Source organism: Gossypium hirsutum, chromosome D01 (genome assembly GCF_007990345.1).
Source record: "Gossypium hirsutum isolate 1008001.06 chromosome D01, Gossypium_hirsutum_v2.1, whole genome shotgun sequence".
NCBI classification, from domain to species: domain Eukaryota; kingdom Viridiplantae; phylum Streptophyta; class Magnoliopsida; order Malvales; family Malvaceae; genus Gossypium; species Gossypium hirsutum.
This window is the reverse complement of record NC_053437.1, coordinates 14887120-14905249: the sequence shown is the minus strand read 5'-3', so window position 1 is coordinate 14905249 and position 18130 is coordinate 14887120. Positions and strand designations below refer to the sequence as shown.

Below are 18130 nucleotides of genomic sequence, written 5' to 3'. Positions count from 1 at the left end.
TACCATCCTGAGCATGATCTGCTACTATATAGCAATACGATCTGTGTTGTGTCGGCTGTCCTGCTATTTTGCCAGTTCTAGCCTAACGTAATTGATCTCCAAGCTGAACACCAGCTATTATTGAGCTTCACTCCAAGCCATAAAGATTGGCTTGGGCTTCGCTTGGCTAAAAGGATAACTTCAAGATAAAAAATCCACTAAGACCTATAAAAATGGCCATCTTGAAGTTCAGTGGCATGGTCCTAATCATGCCGATATCTATAACTGATAGCATTAGGAGATAGCCCAAAAAGTATTTATGAGAACTATTTCTCCTCGTCTTGTAATAATTTTGGTTTTTAGTGCAAAACTAAAGCAGCAAATTTTTCTTCCCCAACTCTTTAACATGTTTATGTTTTCCACTTTTAGGTACATTAAATCTATCAACAGTAATAATATTTTAAACATCATCAAAATTTTGACATATCTGAAGTGTATTTCTAAATGATGTAATATTAACTAGCGAGTAAGTCTTGTTAAAAGATATTTATAGTAGTCAACATAAAGAGAGTGAGAACAAACTATAATTTAGTTCATTAGACTTGTTCACAAATATTAAATGAGCTTGCTCATGAAAAAGAAAGAGCTGAATGCACCTATGTTATACAGCTTGTTCATTAAATGAAACTTGAAATCTTGTTTGAAGTCATTTGTTTGACCTACTAAACCACCGTAAACAGAACTTGAGCTGAGCTTGCTTTTGAATGGTTCACCGAATGCTTAATTCATTTACAGCTATAATTGTTTTGGTGGTGCTAGGGCATTGTTCTTAATTAAATATGAAGTATCGTTTCCTTTAATATTGATCTGATATGGTTTATGTAGCATGGTCAAGGTGCTTTTATGTTCATCTTAAGAAGCAGAGTACCATTTATTTTTGGTAATATGAATCAGCGTATCTATTATACTTGACACTCGACAGTTTCTCACCTGTAAGTTTATTGTTCAAACATCAGGCTGTGGAGTGGAGTAGTGGAGTCAACTTTTAAGCTCTATGTTTTTGAGTGTGTTATATACAAATAAATGTTCTTTTATGTGCATTTATTTGCACCTTGCTTTTGTTGCATGAGTACATTTTTGGCAATTTACCTCTGGATTAATACAGGGGTTTCTAGTCTGTTGATGGTGCTTTTCAACTTTGACCACACTGGTAATATGTGAATATGTTCTTATGTATTTGCATATTCATGATACCTTTTTAAACTCGTATTGCCTTGGTTTGTCATCTTCCCTCTATTACTATCCCTGAATTTGAAATTTCTTGGTTATGATCTCAAGACACCCAATTAAATAATGTAAAATGCTTTTGTGTTGGGTATTCATTTGAAGGGAACCGAATCATATGCTTGTAAAGAAAGATCTTTGTTTCGAGTTTGTCTATATGGGGTCTTTTTGAGTTTTTACAGCTTTTATGCATTCTATTTAATGAACACTGTTCGGGGCTGCGTAATAGTCTTGATTGCTTTAGTGACATCCTCTTTGAACAGGTTATTCTACAATCAGAGACAATTCAGGAGTTGACTAAAACTTCACAAGAGTTGGCTTTACTGCAAGAGGAAGCATCTGAGTTGCGTAAACTGGCCGATGCACATAAAAGTGAAAATGTATGTTATTTTTACACTTTCTATTTTATTTTTGTTTGTTTGTTTTGTATGTTGAATTTTTGCCTGCTTTTTTTGGGCTGGAAAGGAGTGCCCCATTGTTGAGCTTGGTTGTGTTGAGGCTAATGTTATCTTACTAGTATGGAGTTTGAACTTGTTTGGGCTTTAGTGATTTTAATGTTTAGTTCAAGCCCAGCTCAAACTGGAAAACCATGAATCAGATGCAAAATATATCAAGAAATGTCTATCTCTTCCTTTACATCCTAAACCCGTCTTCACCAAGAATGCCACTTTTAAATTGAGACCGACATTGATTTAATCCAATTGATTGTAGAGACTCAAATAATCTCAATAACAATTTTGAAGTTAGTGAAATGTCTTTAAGATGTGAAATTACAGAGGATCATAGGTATGAAGAATATTTTTGAGGAACTATGTGGGGTTCAAACTGAGTAGAATGAAGAGAAAGAGAAGTCTAGTTGGGAGAGAAATAAAGGGCTCTTATTACTGATTGTTGTAAAAAAGTGGTGAGATGAGATGGTTCTGGAAGTCATGGACAATGGAAAAGAGTATCCTTAAACTAAAAGGAAAATAATATTAAACAATGGGTGCAAGCTTCTCTAATCAAGACTTGGTACAGGTGATGTCCAATCTGGAGTTTATGTCAGCGGGGCGGTCAGTGTAAAAACACCTTTTTTTGTATTTTATTTTTCAGGAGCTTTAACATTTTGTTTATATTTATTTGTTGATAATTCTAGATTATCATAGTTGCTCCTACTCATATAAATAAATTCAATTAATTGTTTTGGATATTCAGAGATTCATAGGAGACTCGGGAAATCCAGAAATACTATCCCAAAACCCACAATACTAATAAAACTTAAAATGTTAGGTGTTTATTATTTACTAACCATATTTAGACAAGCCTACTATATTCGAAACCTATTTTCGGCATAGTTTATGTTTGGTAATTATAGTGGCCTGATTTGAGTGATGAGATGGCATGTTATTGTGATGGAAAGCACTTGTGGTTCAATGTTCTGAGGCAGCTCAGTGGTCGGATATGAGATGATAGGGGGTGGTGAAGTGCTGTAATACTAGGGCAAGAAAGAAACAGTTAAGAGGTGAAACTGTTGAGCTGCAAGAACCCCAGAGTTTAGGGGAATTTAATTCGAGCTTGTGTCGCAATGTGGCTAATGAAACCCAATTACCTGCAATGGCTGATACCAAAAACATTTACTGGAGCTTTAATGGGTTATTATATAAGTAGGGGCAACTATGATAATCTGGAACAGGAGCTTTAACATTTACCGGCCGGTTCATTAGTAACCCATTAAATAAGGCCGAAACATTACATAAATCCAGAAATACTATCCAAAACCCATTAGCAAATAAACAAGTCCCTTTCTTTTCTAACAAACCTTCTCTTTTCCCATGCTTCCTTTCTTTCAGTTTCTGTCGTCCTCTATCTTTCTCCATTGAACCCTAAGCCTCTCATTCTCTTTTGTTCTTAGTTCTGTCTTTCTTATTAGCTTTTCTTCTCTTTCAGTAGCCCCTTTCTCCCATTATTTTTACCAGTCAACTTCAAGCTAAGAGTTGCATTAGTTACCCATTTTCTCCAACCTCTTCAGTCTAAAAAATATGGGTGAGACCTCTGTTTTCTCTGTTAATGGTTTCGGCCAATTTTTCTCCATGTTTTCCTAGATTAATCACTTTCTGGTTCCAGTTTATTATCGGCTCTTGCTGCTTCACTCATTTTCTGGTTTTAACATTATAGTTGATTTGGTACATCCACTATTCCTGGTTGAACTGGCTGGTCCGGTCCGGTTTTTATAACACTAGGTGACATCCAACAAATTATTTATTTATTAAATAATTGTAAAAAGCTTCAGTAGACATTTTCATGTTATGTCATACTGTTCACTGTAATTGGTCAAGTGGTTTATTCTATGAGTTACTCTTTCTGTTTTATTTATTTTTATGTTGGAATTTGTATATTGCTAAATGCATTGATATGACCTAGTTACCTGAATATGTTCTTTCCAGGCTGAACTTAAGGCTAGGTGGGAGATGGAGAAATCAGTTCTTGAGGAATCAAGGAAAGAAGCTGAGAAAAAATATGATGAACTTAATGAACAGGTCAGTGTTGGTGTGAGTTCCGCTTGTTTATTTCTTTTTGTTCTTGCTCCTTAGTCCTCTCCTCTCCCCTCCTCTCTGCATTCATTCTCACTGGTGCAGTAATATGGGTTTTCCTCTTATAGATGGAGTTTCATGTTGTATAATTCAAACTCATGAAACATGTATTTTTCCTCATTATTCCCAACATTATATGCAAGAGTATGATGTGTTCAAGGAACATTAACATTGAGCAACTAGCTTATTTGATGAGAATAGGAAAGAAGGCAATTTTACTTTTAAGCAAACATTTTCCCCTTTCAGAAACTTGATAGCTTCGATGCTAATTTAAATAATAGGGTAGATACAGTCACAGCAATTGCATATTAGGCTACTCCGGTGTTAATTCGGACTCTAATCAGCATTTCCAATGCTGTGGTGTCCTGGCTAGCATTATCTGTTGGATAGTTGAATTGATGGGTTGCAGTGTTTGTCACTTAGAATTTATTTCCCGAATTTATTTCCCTTAAGTATAGGCCATTGTAGTGAAGATTTGAACCATTGGATGTACATTTGGATTTACAACTTGTTTCTTAGACAAGACACCTGTGAGCGAACTTTGAAAGGGTTGAAGCATGTCTTCCTTCTACTATTATTTGCTCAGATTGAAATAATGTATTTGATTACATCTTTTTCTTGTTTGTTTTTCTACTCTAGAATATATTTTGTAGTTTTATTTTAATGCAAGAGTAGAAAAATGCAGTTTTCTATGATTATTAATATGATCTTTTGTCATATGTTCTTCAGAACAAGATATTGCACAGCCGGATTGAAGCTATGCATATTCAGTTTGCTGAGAAAGATCGTGGTTCTGCACTTGCTGAAAGTTCTGTTCCAGATTCACATGGTGATTCTGGTTTGCAGAATGTCATCAATTACCTCCGACGGACAAAACAAATAGTATGTTCCATTTGGTTTTTTTTTGGGCAGATTATTTCTTCTTTTGTCTTTCTCATGCTGCCTGTACTTTCTGATGTTTTGTGAATTTCTATAGGCAGAAACAGAGATATCTTTATTGAAGCAGGAGAAGCTACGGTTGCAATCACAAGTTAGTAATTCCTTTACGTAATATTAACCGAATTGCATATTTGATGTTCTGAGTCATATTTGTCGTAGTCAAGTTTGGTTTACTATCTACCTATTATGGTTTTATCCTTATTAAAAAATGATGAACTTTTCAGGTTATTTTGCAAACTTTTTATAAGATACTCCTCACTCTGATGACATAATGAATTTATTTTATTTTTCTTACTTGAAAATTCTATTTGAATTGCCTATGATCACAACTACAATGTAGATGGATTCTATATATATTAAGGAGGATAAAGGTACTTTAATGGAAGTGGTTGGTTCAAATTTTTTGTTTGCTCAAAAGAGCTTTGTGAAATCAAAGAATATGTAGAAAATATGGTTTTGAGATTAAGATGTCATCAAATGTGGTGTGTCCTCTTTTCCTTGTTTAACTTTTGTGGTAAAAGTTTGTATATATTACAGTGTTGGTTTCAAAATGGAACAGCAGTTCTCCTGTTTCATGGAATTGTTTAATGTCATAAGTTTCCTTGCATTTATTTTGTAGCTTGAGAATGCTCTTAAGGCAGAAGAAAATGCCAAAGCCACACTTAATGCTGAGCGTGCCAATTCAAGAGCAGTGTTGATGACAGAGGATGAGATCAAGTCTTTACAGCACCAGGTTAGTCTTTACTTCCTGCCAAAATTATGTTAGTTCATTCGGCTTTTTTTTTTCCCTATGTTTTTGTCCCCTTATATAGTTTTCTTTTCCTCCAAAATATGTTGACACCTTGTCAATTTCAGTACCCTTTTAGAGACCTAGCATTTACTAGTTTATCCCTATTTCTTTTAATGTTGCCCTTGTTAATATTTTTGTTCCAAAAACCTGATAGTTAGATCATGTAATTCTTTTTTTTTTTTTTGTTTTTTTGCAGATCAGGGAAATGAATTTACTCCGTGAAAGCAACATGCAGCTTAGAGAGGAGAACAAGCACAATTTTGAGGAATGCCAGGTAGAATCCTGGCACTCTTGGCCTAAGATCATTTTGGAAAAAAAAATATCAATATAGTTACTTTTCACAATAAGCAGTATTTATTTAAATTTATGTATTAAATTTGTCTTTTTACAAGCTTACCTGTTTTGCTTATAGAAATTACGCGAGGTGGCTCATAAACATAAGATTGAATCTGAAGCTCTAGAGAGCCAGCTGATGGAGAGGCAATTTGAGGTTGAAGCTTCTAAAAAGGAAATTGAAAAGCATCTGACAGAGAGAGAGATCTTGGAAAAGAGGGTCTCTGAGGTATGAACACAGGTTAAAGAGTACACTACTATTTTTTGTCTTTATTGCGACATTTTAACATATATTTCTTCTGTTGTAGTTACTTGAGAGATGTAGAAACATTGATGTGGAAGACTATAACCGTCTGAAAAATGATGTTCTACAGAAGGAGGTAGGATGTACTTTTATGAACATGTCACCTTGTTATAAGTATTTGAAATGCAATTTTTGAATGGGAACTTTTAGAATCACGTTGATACTGCCACCTGCAATAGATATAGTTGTGGGGGAATGCAAGACAGAATCAGATTTAATGCGGTGAATATTAGGACTTTGGGAAGATGTTTTCCTTTGCTTACCTATGGTGCTGGTTTGTTAAGAGATAGCCTAAAATCTCGAGTTAAAGCAACCTAACGCCAGAATAATTTTCTGTGTAACTACTATTGAATTCAAACCTTAAAGACTGCTTCGTGGTTTTAGGGCTTAGGGAATGACAGGAAAAAATGTAGGCATAATCTCCTAATGCTACTGGAATTTGAAAGTGGAGGGATATCCTCCTAACTAACAGACATGGAAAGTAGGAGATGATAACAGAAGATGAATTCATCAATACTTTTGACTTATTAAATTTAAATTTCTGGTGTTAAATGTTGGTAAACTAAAGGGGTACTAACACATTCTTTTAATTCCTAGTTAAACATTCGAGTTATTCCTTTTTTCATCTTTGGCTTATTTCTATTAATAATTATTCTTTTTGCTCTCTGAGTCTTTTGTGTGGTGAAGGTTTTGCTATATTCTATTTGGTTTTAGATAGATTGCCCATTTTCTTAAGGGCAAATTGAACAACATGATTGGACCTGCTTGTTAAAACATGTTACAACATTTTTTTCTGGAAACTGAACTTTTGTGAGTTCAGTATTTTACCATTTAAACATCTTTGGAGGCCTTCATGTGTCAGCGATGAAGTCCTACAGTGACTAATACTTTATTGTTACATTTTATTGTAAGCCTTGGTTTTACATTTTTAACCAAAAACAAGCTATTTTCATTTAATTTGTGTTTAGACTCTAGAAATTTAGAGTGTTTTTCAAGGCTGCATCTTGCACCATGTGCCAGACAACAAAAGCACGTCAATCCCTTTAAGGCAAGGCACATTGATTAAACAAATTCCTGGTTTGCCTAGGCATGGGTTTTGTAAAGCGGTAGTGCAAAAAAAAGTTAGCATGATTGAAGTTCTTTATAAATTTCTTTATTAATTGTAACTTTAATAGTAAACAAAGGGAACTATATTAAATTTTTTATAGCTTAATATTTGAGTATCCAACTGTAACAGTTGGAACATAAGGACATAGTGCATGTTTACCAACAATAGAGAAACATAATTTTGCATGTTTTGTAGGAAATATAATTGGACAACCCTAGGGTTTATTATCAGAATTATATATCTTAAGCTTATTTTGTATACATAGACAAATACATTCAAAATACACATACATATTGCACCTTCACTTAGGGAAGCACTCTTTTGGTGTCTTCCACAACAGGCAATAGTACTCAGAAAGTTTCTTGTGCCTTTGATGGCACTGGAAATTTATGCTAGAAATGATACGCTTTAAGAATTTACTTCTATGCTGAAAAGGGAGAAACCAAATCGGAACTGGCATGCTGATTTTAAGGTTTCTTTAGTAGGCTGATCAGCTAATCTATCATTTTGTTATAGTCTTATTGACAGCGGTTATAATTTTCTATTAGCTTTTGTTACTTTTTTGTTCGATTTCTGATGTGAATATATCAATCCAGGAAAACTTGAAAGAGAAGGACGCTCAGATTGAGGAGATTACAAACCTTCTGTGTAAGAAGCAGGATATTATATCAAAATTGGAACAAGATCTTGCAAACAGCAAGTTGGAACTCAATGAGAAGGATAAGAAGTTAAATGATATTTTGCAGCAAGAGGTAAAACTCTCCACTTCTCTGTAATTTAAGCTATAAACTTTTAGGCTTCACTTTAGGTGTAAAAAAGTATCACTGTATTATTTTTTGTGTAGGCAAATTTAAAGTCAGACATTGAGAAGCAGAAGAAGCTTGTCGTTCAATTTAAGGTGGTTATGTACTTAGATGCATTTTCTTGCTCATTTTGAGTACAATGCTTTAAACTGGTTCTTATTTTTACCTAACTTTAAAAAAAAAAAAATTCTCCCAGAGGAGAGCTGAGAGTTTCGCAAAAGAAAAGGAGCAATTGAGCAGAGAAAATTTGAAACTGGTGGAGGAATTGAAACAAGGTAGAATTTTTCTTAGAATTCTTTTTTATTATCTAAGCATCTTGTTGTTAACATTTGAATTCTCAAAGCAGGTAGAAGGTCCGGTAGTGATATTACTGGTGACCAGGTCATGAAGGAAAAAGAGGAGAAAGACACTAGAATACAGGTGCTTAAGCTGATTTTCTTCTTTTCCGTTTTTCTTCTTTTCTTTATTTGTCCACAATTTTTTCTTCCACACTATTTGCACAGATTCTGGAGAAAACTGTTGAGAGACAAAGAGAAGAGTTGAAGAAAGAGAAGGATGAACATCAGAATGAGAAAGCAAAACGTATCAAGTGTGAACGGACTATTATGGAAGCAGTCAGGAAAACTGAAAAGGTTTGTCTATTTGTTCTTCGAGCATATTTTGCCTCATGAACTGGAAGGGTTGTCAATGGTTAATATACGTGTTAGCTACCTGAAGTCAACTTAGACAGCGTCATGCTAAGCTTGAGCTTGAATTATTGAGCGAATTTAGTTCAATCATCTTAATCCCTGGCCCTAGTTTTATTATTTTTTTAATATATGTTTTTGTCATATTATATTGGACAATTATCATGTAAACTGCCAGTGGAGTTTTTTAACTCCACAATTGGAGTTGAAGAAAACTGACACATTCCTTGGATTTTATTTAGTAAATAAATAATATGGTACATGCTGTAAATATGGTCTGCCTCTGGGGTTAAAAATGCTTAACTGTCGGTGTACCTAATAATAATATTTTATTATATTTTGCAAGTATTTTTAATTTATTACAAAGATATTTGTATATGAAATGAGTCGACCTCAGCACAGAGAATCAAGTTTGAGCTTAATCAAATTACTTTATCTTGGTTATGAGCCTAATTGAATGAAATCAGAAAACGTGGCTTATTTCTTGCTAGAAAATCTCTTTAAAGTTCAAGCTGAGATATATACTGTTTCTGCTCAATTATACCCCCAAGCAGAACACAGTATTGTGCTGTGAATTTCACCCTTAACTCCGCTCTTGTTTATGTTTGTTTCTCTCTTAATATTTTACAGGGAAAGACAACCGTTTTAGGTGAGCTTGAGAAGTATCAACTCTCGGTGAAGCGAATCTCAGAAGAACTAGAAAAGCTCAAACATGCTGAGGGCAATCTTCCTCAGGTAAAAGAAGTTGTGAGGTTTATCAATTTATTAGTTTTCTTAATGTGTTTTGGTGAGCAAAGGGTCTGGTTCCTTCTATCAGTCATACTCCGTGTATAGAGAAGGATCAAATAAATTGCTTCCAAAATCACACTAACTTCTTTTATTTCGTAACACTTGAAAAAAATAAAAGGGAACACAAAGTGAAAAACCTTTTGTCAGAACGATGACTTCTTCCCCTTTTTCTCCCTTATTTATTAATGCCAAATTAAAGATTTATTTATTTTTTATTATTATATGCTCCTGACTGTCAGTTTGTTAATCGCTTTTAAAAGAAGATAGAGGTTCTTGACTGGAAACACTAATTGATTCTTGAGAGGGACTTGGGGCTTCAGTCTTGCCTTGAATGAAAAGGGAAAAGCAGCCTTTCCAATGATTTTAGCAGTTATATATGATTAGTGTTTACATATATTGAAGTTAGTTTTGAACAAGAAAGGGGGACAAATACTATCTTTTTCAGGCCTGCTTGTATTAAGTACTTTTCAGCATTGATATTGTAAAGAGTAACCGATATCTTTCTGGATTTAACTTTTCCAGGGTACCTCAGTGGTTCAGCTTCTTTCTGGCACCATCTCTGATGATCATGCTTCATCATATCTATCTGCTGCAGAAGATTTTGAGAAAGTAGCACGTTCAATTCTAAATGAGCTTGGAACTGGCTCCATATCTGGAGATGTTCCTGCAGTTGACAATTCTGCACCAGTCTTAACAGGTGACTTTCTGAGAATCGTGGCTTCTTTTCTTCTTTCTTTTTCTTCCCTTGGTGTGATAAACTCATTTCAGTTTCAGGCACAGTAGTTCCGGATCAGGGTCCCGTTATTGCATCCTCAACAGTTCCTGTAACAAGTCATCAGCAACCAGCCAAAACATCTGAAGAGAGGAGATCTATTTTACCTAAAACCAATACTGACACTCGTAAAACAGGGAGGAGGCTTGTTCGCCCACGTTTTGTCAAACCCGAAGAGCCACAGGGTGATGTGGAGATGTCAGAAGCTATGTCACACGATGTTGATGCTCAAGGAACTCTCACTTCACAAAACCAACAATCAGTTCGCAAACGTCTGGCTTCTGCTACATCTGAGTTGAGTGAGGATTTACCAGTTCCCGGGGAGACCAGCACGGATGTGGTTGTACCTGCTCTTAAGAAATCAAAGGGTCCAGATTCTGGACAAGAGGCTGCTGAAGGTCAAGCTGCTGCACTCTCAGAAAATGTTGGTTGTCCACAAGTAACAGACGAAGCTTATGATAATGTTGGTGATGAAACTCAAGGTTCAAATGAGGAGCTTGTTGATGTTGAGAAGGAAGAGGCTGACACAATGGAGGAAAATCTTGAAGAGTCAAAAGAACCCCAGGTAGATGGCACGAATGAGGTTGGATTGCAGGAAAATAAGAACGATGAGATCTTGGATAAACCAAGTGGAAACGAGGTGGTAGCTGATGAAGATTCAAAGAATCCAGCTGAGCAAGATAATCTACAGCCCGTGCTAGAAACTGAGAGTGAGAGAGAAGAAGGAGAGCTGGTCCCTGAGGTAGCAGCAGATACTGAAGGAGGTAATGATGCGCACAATGTGGTGGGATCCTCTGAGGTTGGCGACCGTCAGGCAGAGCTAGTTTCATCTCCTCTGGCTTCACCTTCAAGGGTTGATGATGAAGCTCTAGTTACCGCAGCAGAAGGCGATAACTCTCCTGATGCTGTAAATGATGAGAAGAATGAGGAAGGTTATATAGGTGAAGAGAGTGTTGCCGAAGGATCTGAAAAGTCGAATGATGGTAATGAGCAGAGTGTAGTGGAGACGGATCCAATGCCTGAAGCCGCTGCCGCCGCTGTTGCTACCTCTGGCACTAATGAGAGTGGCACAACAAGTGGTACACCCGAGGGTGAGGTCTCAAAAAACATAGGTAGTTCAAGCGGTGCAGCTGCAGCAGAAGCAGAGGATGTGAAGCAGATGTCTCCCATAAGTGGGACTGGGAGCGGGAGTGGAAGTAGTGCAACCTCAACGTTGGTAAATCTTCAAGAGAGAGCCAGAGAAAGAGCCATGTTAAGACAGGCAGGAGTACTGGGTTCTACTACTTCAGGTAGAGGTCGTGGAAGGGTTGCAGTGCGTGCTCGAGGTGCTAGGGGGCGCAGTGCGCGTGGTGGACGAGCAGGTGGGGGACCACAAAATTCTGATCAACAGTGACCTATTTTTATTATGCTGGAGACCGGAGAGGTAAGAATAGAGAAGATGAGATGAGATGAGAGGATGTACTCTTTTCTTTTTTTTCTCTACGAATCTTATTAAAAATATTTTTGGGAAAGAAGTTAGGAGATGCGAAGTTTTTAACGTAATATATTTTAACGGATAAATGAAGGAATGAATGAATGACAAGCTTGGGCTGGCAAATATCTCTTGTCTATAGCTCTTATGCTAATAAATTGAATTTCAAGAATATACAAGACGAAAGCTTCCAAAACAAAGAAGAAATGCATTGTGGATAACTTATTTTTCTCAGGCAAGAATTTTGTTTCTACTAGTTTGTTTTTATTTCATTTAATAATAATAATAGCAGCAGTAGTATGTAACGATCGATATTTTCACAAGGATTGGTTGATTAAGTCGGACTTTGTAAAACCCATCTTCAGCAATGCACTTCCATTGTTTATTAGATTGAAGAAACAACATTCGGATCACAACCATTATCAATCAATAGTTCTTCGTCTTGGTCAAAACTAGCAGACTACATCTCTTTTCTCCTTAGAGGGTTTCATCATAGTTTGCAGGCAGTTTTTCCTTTCGGATCTGCTGTGTTCACTACTAACTCCGATTATAACGTTGATTGCACCTGTCATGGAACTCATAACGCTTTTTAGGATTTCTTTGACTCCAATCTCTTTCTTAGGTGGTGGTTCCACAACTAATATTTTTTCCTTTATTGCGTATATTATATCGATTCACATTATGTTGAGTGGAGTATACTGCTCAAATTTTTGAGTTTGAGGAGTTCCATTTTCGTTTCTTTCCTTCGACTTTTTCTTTGGATGAGATTGTTCGTATTTTCACTGGATTTTGTCGGCTTGCTCGATCTTTTGCTTGGCCAGTTCTACTTCTACTCCTGTCCTTATAAAATTGATGGAGCCTAGACAATTGTGCATCTGTTTGTGCATATCGCATGCCTAACTCCAAATATAAATGCCTGAATGACTCATTCTTCCGGTGTGGAATCATCTAATGTACTCGTATAAAGTTCCGTCTTAACTTTGAGCGATGGACATTAAGCTTGCAGAAGTTCTGGATGTCACCATGCAATTTCCAAAGCGGGTCATAAAGTCTTGATTCAACCGATCGAATTTACGATTTACCCAAGGGTGAGAGAATGCCACTATGTTTTGGTTGGACCATTGAGCGTGGCTGGGAAAATTTATCAAATTGGGAACATTCTTGAGGTTATGGAAAGCCCTGAAATGATTTAGATAGTCGGTTGAGTTTGTGGAGCCATCGTAGATTTTTGGGAATAATTTCACCTTGGTTGATACATGGATTTGTCGTATGACCAATGGTAGGGCGTTCTGTGCAACATTTGAACACTCAATCCTTGGATTGCCTCGAGTTTTATAGCTTTTGTTTTAATGCAGCTACTTGTTTTGCACAATCGACCGGATTTGGTTGACAAAACTTTATCCTTCATTTAGATGGTGGTTGGAGAGTGTCCGTTGTTTTAGCAGAGGTTGTGTGTTGTTCCCTCTAGAGGAGGTTGAACTTCTATCTGATAAGATCTGTCTAGAAGGTTGTGCGACGTTTTTTGTCGGTGGATTTGCTCCAATTCCTTTTGTGTCTTCTCTAATATCTTTTGTTTTGCATCAAAGGTGTTGGGAAGGAGTTAAACTACGAGGCACATTGAGAGTGAGAATCAAGTTGTTGTGGAATGGATGACATGGCATTTGCAATTAATGACTGTGGCAACATCAATGGAGAATTATTAATATTTGCTGGTCTAGATGTGACCAATAAAGTGCTTTTGTGATAGTTAAGTTGGGTTGTTTGGTGGGAGAGTCTGGCTTTTGTTCAAAGAATTCCCATTAATGGCGTCAATTGTTGATGTTTATTTGTAAAGGATAATCTGGAATGAGCTAGATTACTGTCTTAAGTAGTCTGAAAGGTAGAGAGTTTATACTCTGGGACACCTACTAATACTCTTAAGTCAGTAAATATAAAACGGTGCAGGCTACTTGGTTAATGTCAAAACATTGCTATTTATATATCTTTATAGTGCTTACTTGATGTGTGCTCGGTCACATCTTGTGAAGATTCAAATAGAAGGGCTCATGAGTGGACCAATGATACATTTTCATTTGCAAACATGATTCGTTTTAGACTATTATGGAAGAATGATTGGGCCTATTGCGTGAAGCCCAATACTAAGATGAAACGTTACTTTGGATTAACTATTTGGGCCCTATCACTTAGTCATTTAATTTTTGGGTTCAAGGCTTCATTGATTTAATTTATGATCTTTATGTAGTAATGTATTGTATCTTGAGGTGCCAAGTGTGTCTTCATTTATGCTTTGCGTTATATTTAGTTTCCACAACTTTTGTGTATCCATATCATATTTATGCCGTGTCACATGTTTGTTGTCTTTAATGTGTCATGTTTATTATGTTTTAATTTCACAGAATGCATGTTTTTATTTATATTGTGTTTGATTTTTACTATTGTATGTTTGAGTGATATTTGTTGTTTGTGATTTTTGCAAATGAGCTAATGGTTTCTATTTTTAGTGTTTGTAGGTATATGGCCACAAAGGGGTGCCTATGACTGTTAGTATTCCCATGCAGATTCATGCACATCCATTTTCTTAGCCAATAAGAATTCATGTATTTCTTCAAACATTAAGTGACCATTTGAGTTCTGCACACAAGTGCATTGTTCTTGCCAAATTCATGAATGGCTGAATAGCTGAATTCATGTACCAAGGCTCTTAAATGGACGTTTCTTCAAGGGGAAATAATGTGACTTTTGAAACAAACATTGAATATGCAAGTTCATGTATGGTAAGGGGAATACCGTTCGTTGGTTCATGTATTTCCCAAGTGCATGCATGTCACATGCCAAAATAGGGCCTACGAGTTTTAGGGGTATTTTAAGAATTTTAGCCTTCGAGTGTTCAGAATTTTGTGACATGACATATCAATAATGTTTGTAATTATGGTTTTTAGAAATTAAATCAATTTCTGAAAATGAGTTTTAAATACCTTTAATTTTAGAAAAAGGACTGATTTGTAAAAGAGTCAAAATTGTGAGTTTTTAAGAAGTAATTAGACCAAAATTAAAAAAAAATCTATTTCTTCTTCCCACTTACAGTTTTTCACGTTAACTCTTCCCCAAAACTAGAGTTGCCGTCCCTTGATTCTCTATTGCTATTTCAATAAATTTTGAACTCAAATTTCTAATCCTCTTTGATTTCTATCACCCTTAAACCTTAAACCTCTATAAAAGACCAAGAAAAACACCAAAAAATATCATAGTTCCTCCATTGTCAAGTTTTTGGGTTTTTCGGGTTTTCGATCAAACGTATAGATTTTCTTCATCTAAGGTAATGATTCAATTCCTTATGAGTTTTTAATGTTATATAGTATTTAAAACTAAGTTTTTAGCTGTTAAAACACATGTTCTTAATAAAAGCCAAAAATCGGGTCATTAATGGTGAATTTTGGGTTTGTGGATAAAAAAATTATTTCAAAGTGTTTTTCAATTATTTTTAATATGATTAGAATGTTTCTAAACTTACTTTAAAGTTTCGTTAAGGATTTCTAAGGACTTGATAAATTTTCGTGAAAATTGCCATAAACATGTTGAAAATTTTGATACTATGAATTGAGTAATTTAAAGGTTGAGAATTAGTCATAGGTGAATAATTAGATGAATGGAATTTGTTTCAGGAAAAAAAGATTAATTATAGACCGAGATATTTGAGTTTCAAGTTTGTTAGTCGAAATTTCAATTTCTTGAGAAATATAGCTTAGGCTTGCGTTTTTGGTTGGTTTAAGTGAGTATTTGGCTAAATTTTGATTGTGTATATTGTGTGGTTAATATGTGTAGAGCATCAGAACCATTGGAACCTTCTACGAGCAAGGTGAAAGACAAGGAAAAACTAGTTTAAGCTTTCGGCTTTTCGAAGAAAGCTTAATTGGTGAGCGTTTTGGAATAGCTGTTCGTAAGAGATCCGTTGTGTATTTGGGAATTTAGAGATAGCCTAAACCCCTTTTCTAAATTTCGAGTGTAAGTGTTCTTTTACGTATGCTAAATATGTGATAAACATGGTTGTGAATTATGATAAAGAGGATTATGATGTGATGAAATATGAACATATTGGGATGACTGTTGTGACCGTAAATATGATGGTATGTTATTCATGTTATGTGATAGTGTGTATAATGTGTTAATGATATGATTATGCGGTGAATACATGCGGATAATCGGTAAGTAATATTTGATGACATTATGAATATTTTGGCCTTTTGACTTGATGAAACCGTCGGATATAGTTGGCATGTCACAGGATTGTGAGTACTCACTTATTTGTGTTGTGATATATGGGTTGTTGAGGCCCAGTGATAGTTTTGGAGAGATAAGGGAATGTGAGCCGAGCTCCATTCACTGGGATATGTATGTGTGGTGTGTTGGAGAACGTTAGCTATATGCTTCGCTTATGGGATATGTTTGACTCTACGAGTTTATTTGTGGTGTGTTGGAGATCTGTGTATCCGATGAGTGGTGATAGAGTCCACTTTATGTTTCATAATCTCAAGAGCCAAAATATCATATATTGTGACTAAATGTAATTATATGTGCTTATATGTGATTGATTTGTGTCAGAAATTGGTATATGTATGCCTAAATGTTCGTATAAATAACGTGTAAAAGAATGCATGGAATATGACTAAATATGTGAATCCTGACACTTAGTTAAGGATGTTTTGGGAATATGTTGTATGTTGTTTGGTTGATGCGTGACGACTTGTTTGCGTAGTGGTTGTTCTAGGCATTCACTGAGCTTATTAAGCTCACCCATTCCATTTTATCCTTTGTAGAGTAGTTGTGTTCCCGGTGTGAGAGGTGTGGCTGTCGAGGGATTGATCCAAGCCATTCTTTACTCATTACAGTAGGAGTTTTGCTTATTCTAGTTCTAGGGAATAAAAAGGCAACGTGGTAGACATTTATATCGGTTTATTAAGATGTTTTGGGGATTATTTGTATATTGCATATGTTGGGAAGCTTATGAACTTGGACGTGGTGTTTGGTTTATTGTTTAAACATTTTGATGCATATGTGACTAAATGAAAGAAGTATGATGTTTAGGGACTAAGTTTGAATGGTTTAAATGCTCTTATATGCTGAATTTTTGTAATTTGAAGCAGATGTATCAATATTAAGGCTTTTAGAATGATACCTCTTTATTGTTGAAAGTGTAGGGAGTCAGAATATAAATTTGGTGTCGATACCTTGGTCCGAGTACCGGTACTCGGGGTGTAATTATCGATACCTTGTGAAAGGTACCGATATTTTTCGCTGTTTTAAAATTTGGTGAGAAACAAAATACTAGTTTGGCATCGATTTTCCCAATGGTATCGATACCACTTAAAGGAAATATCGGTATCATAGTAGCGGTATTGATACCTACGTAACATTTTTTGGAAAAAAATTGCTAAGTGGTTCCAATGCTCGAGATATGTACATTTTATGTTTGTTTGTCGTATGTTAGTATGATTAATCATTAAACTAAGTTTGCATGACTTGATATTCTCATAAATGCTAGAATAATTAAAGTAAAATGAAACTGCATGTATTTCAACTCTGATAATTACAATGAAGTTGACATGAGATGATGGTGTGGCATCTCGATATTTAGCCTGGCATCCAAGCCGGGTATGGGGTGACATGAGACGATGGTGTGGCATCTCGATATTCAGCCCGGTATCTAGGCCGGGTATGGGGTGTTACAATGCACGTCCAAGGGAGATGTTTGACCTTTCATTCATTCATGAACACCAAGAAGTTGTCAAGGGGGAATGCAACTGCAAGAGAAGATGAACATGACCATTCGGTCATACATGGAACGTAGGAATTTACATTCATGTACAACTTGATTCATGTACAACATTTATGGCCGAATTTGACCATTTGTCTACTTAGGATAGTTTATAAATATTTTTCATTTAGTAACTTTGAAAGGTTATAATTTTGATTTTAATCAAAAATATATTTTGAGAGTTTATTCTCTAAGATCTCACGAACACCCACGAACTTATCAAGACTTCGTCTTGTGGCGTTCAACCTTTTTAATCTTATCACTCCCCTTCTCATCTATATCCGGAGTGTGGTGATAAACTGTATCGGTGGTTCCTAGCTCTCTATAGTTGACGAGTTTTTATTTTCTATTTTTATACTTTTCTATTCCTTAACAACTTTAGAGAAAACATGACACGATCTCCTATATCGTTGGTTCTTTTTTGGGTTCGTTGTTGTGTCAAAAGTCTTGTATTTCCTTGTCTTGTTATTTTAATTTTTCTTCAATTTTA

General features: G+C 35.6%; 1 protein-coding gene across 3 annotated transcripts in view; it reads left to right on the top strand.

Annotated features, from left to right (window-relative positions):
• Nucleotides 1-11954, top strand: part of LOC107921981 (nuclear-pore anchor) — a 30170-nt gene extending 18216 nt beyond the window's left edge. The window contains exons 33-48 of one of the 3 annotated variants that reach the window (XM_016851779.2): nucleotides 1527-1643; nucleotides 3687-3779; nucleotides 4563-4715; nucleotides 4810-4863; nucleotides 5392-5505; nucleotides 5759-5836; nucleotides 5975-6124; nucleotides 6204-6275; nucleotides 7904-8059; nucleotides 8152-8205; nucleotides 8307-8385; nucleotides 8457-8530; nucleotides 8614-8742; nucleotides 9427-9531; nucleotides 10108-10282; nucleotides 10369-11954. In XM_016851779.2, coding sequence (XP_016707268.2) covers nucleotides 1527-1643; nucleotides 3687-3779; nucleotides 4563-4715; nucleotides 4810-4863; nucleotides 5392-5505; nucleotides 5759-5836; nucleotides 5975-6124; nucleotides 6204-6275; nucleotides 7904-8059; nucleotides 8152-8205; nucleotides 8307-8385; nucleotides 8457-8530; nucleotides 8614-8742; nucleotides 9427-9531; nucleotides 10108-10282; nucleotides 10369-11750 — 2985 coding nt within the window. In that variant the 3' untranslated portion in view covers nucleotides 11751-11954. Of the gene's footprint in view, nucleotides 1-1526; nucleotides 1644-3686; nucleotides 3780-4562; nucleotides 4716-4809; nucleotides 4864-5391; nucleotides 5506-5758; nucleotides 5837-5974; nucleotides 6125-6203; nucleotides 6276-7903; nucleotides 8060-8151; nucleotides 8206-8306; nucleotides 8386-8456; nucleotides 8531-8613; nucleotides 8743-9426; nucleotides 9532-10107; nucleotides 10283-10353 lie in introns of all 3 variants that reach the window. The other 2 variants (XM_016851778.2, XM_016851777.2) reach the window with 2 other exon arrangements.
• The last annotated feature ends 6176 nt before the right edge of the window (nucleotides 11955-18130 follow it).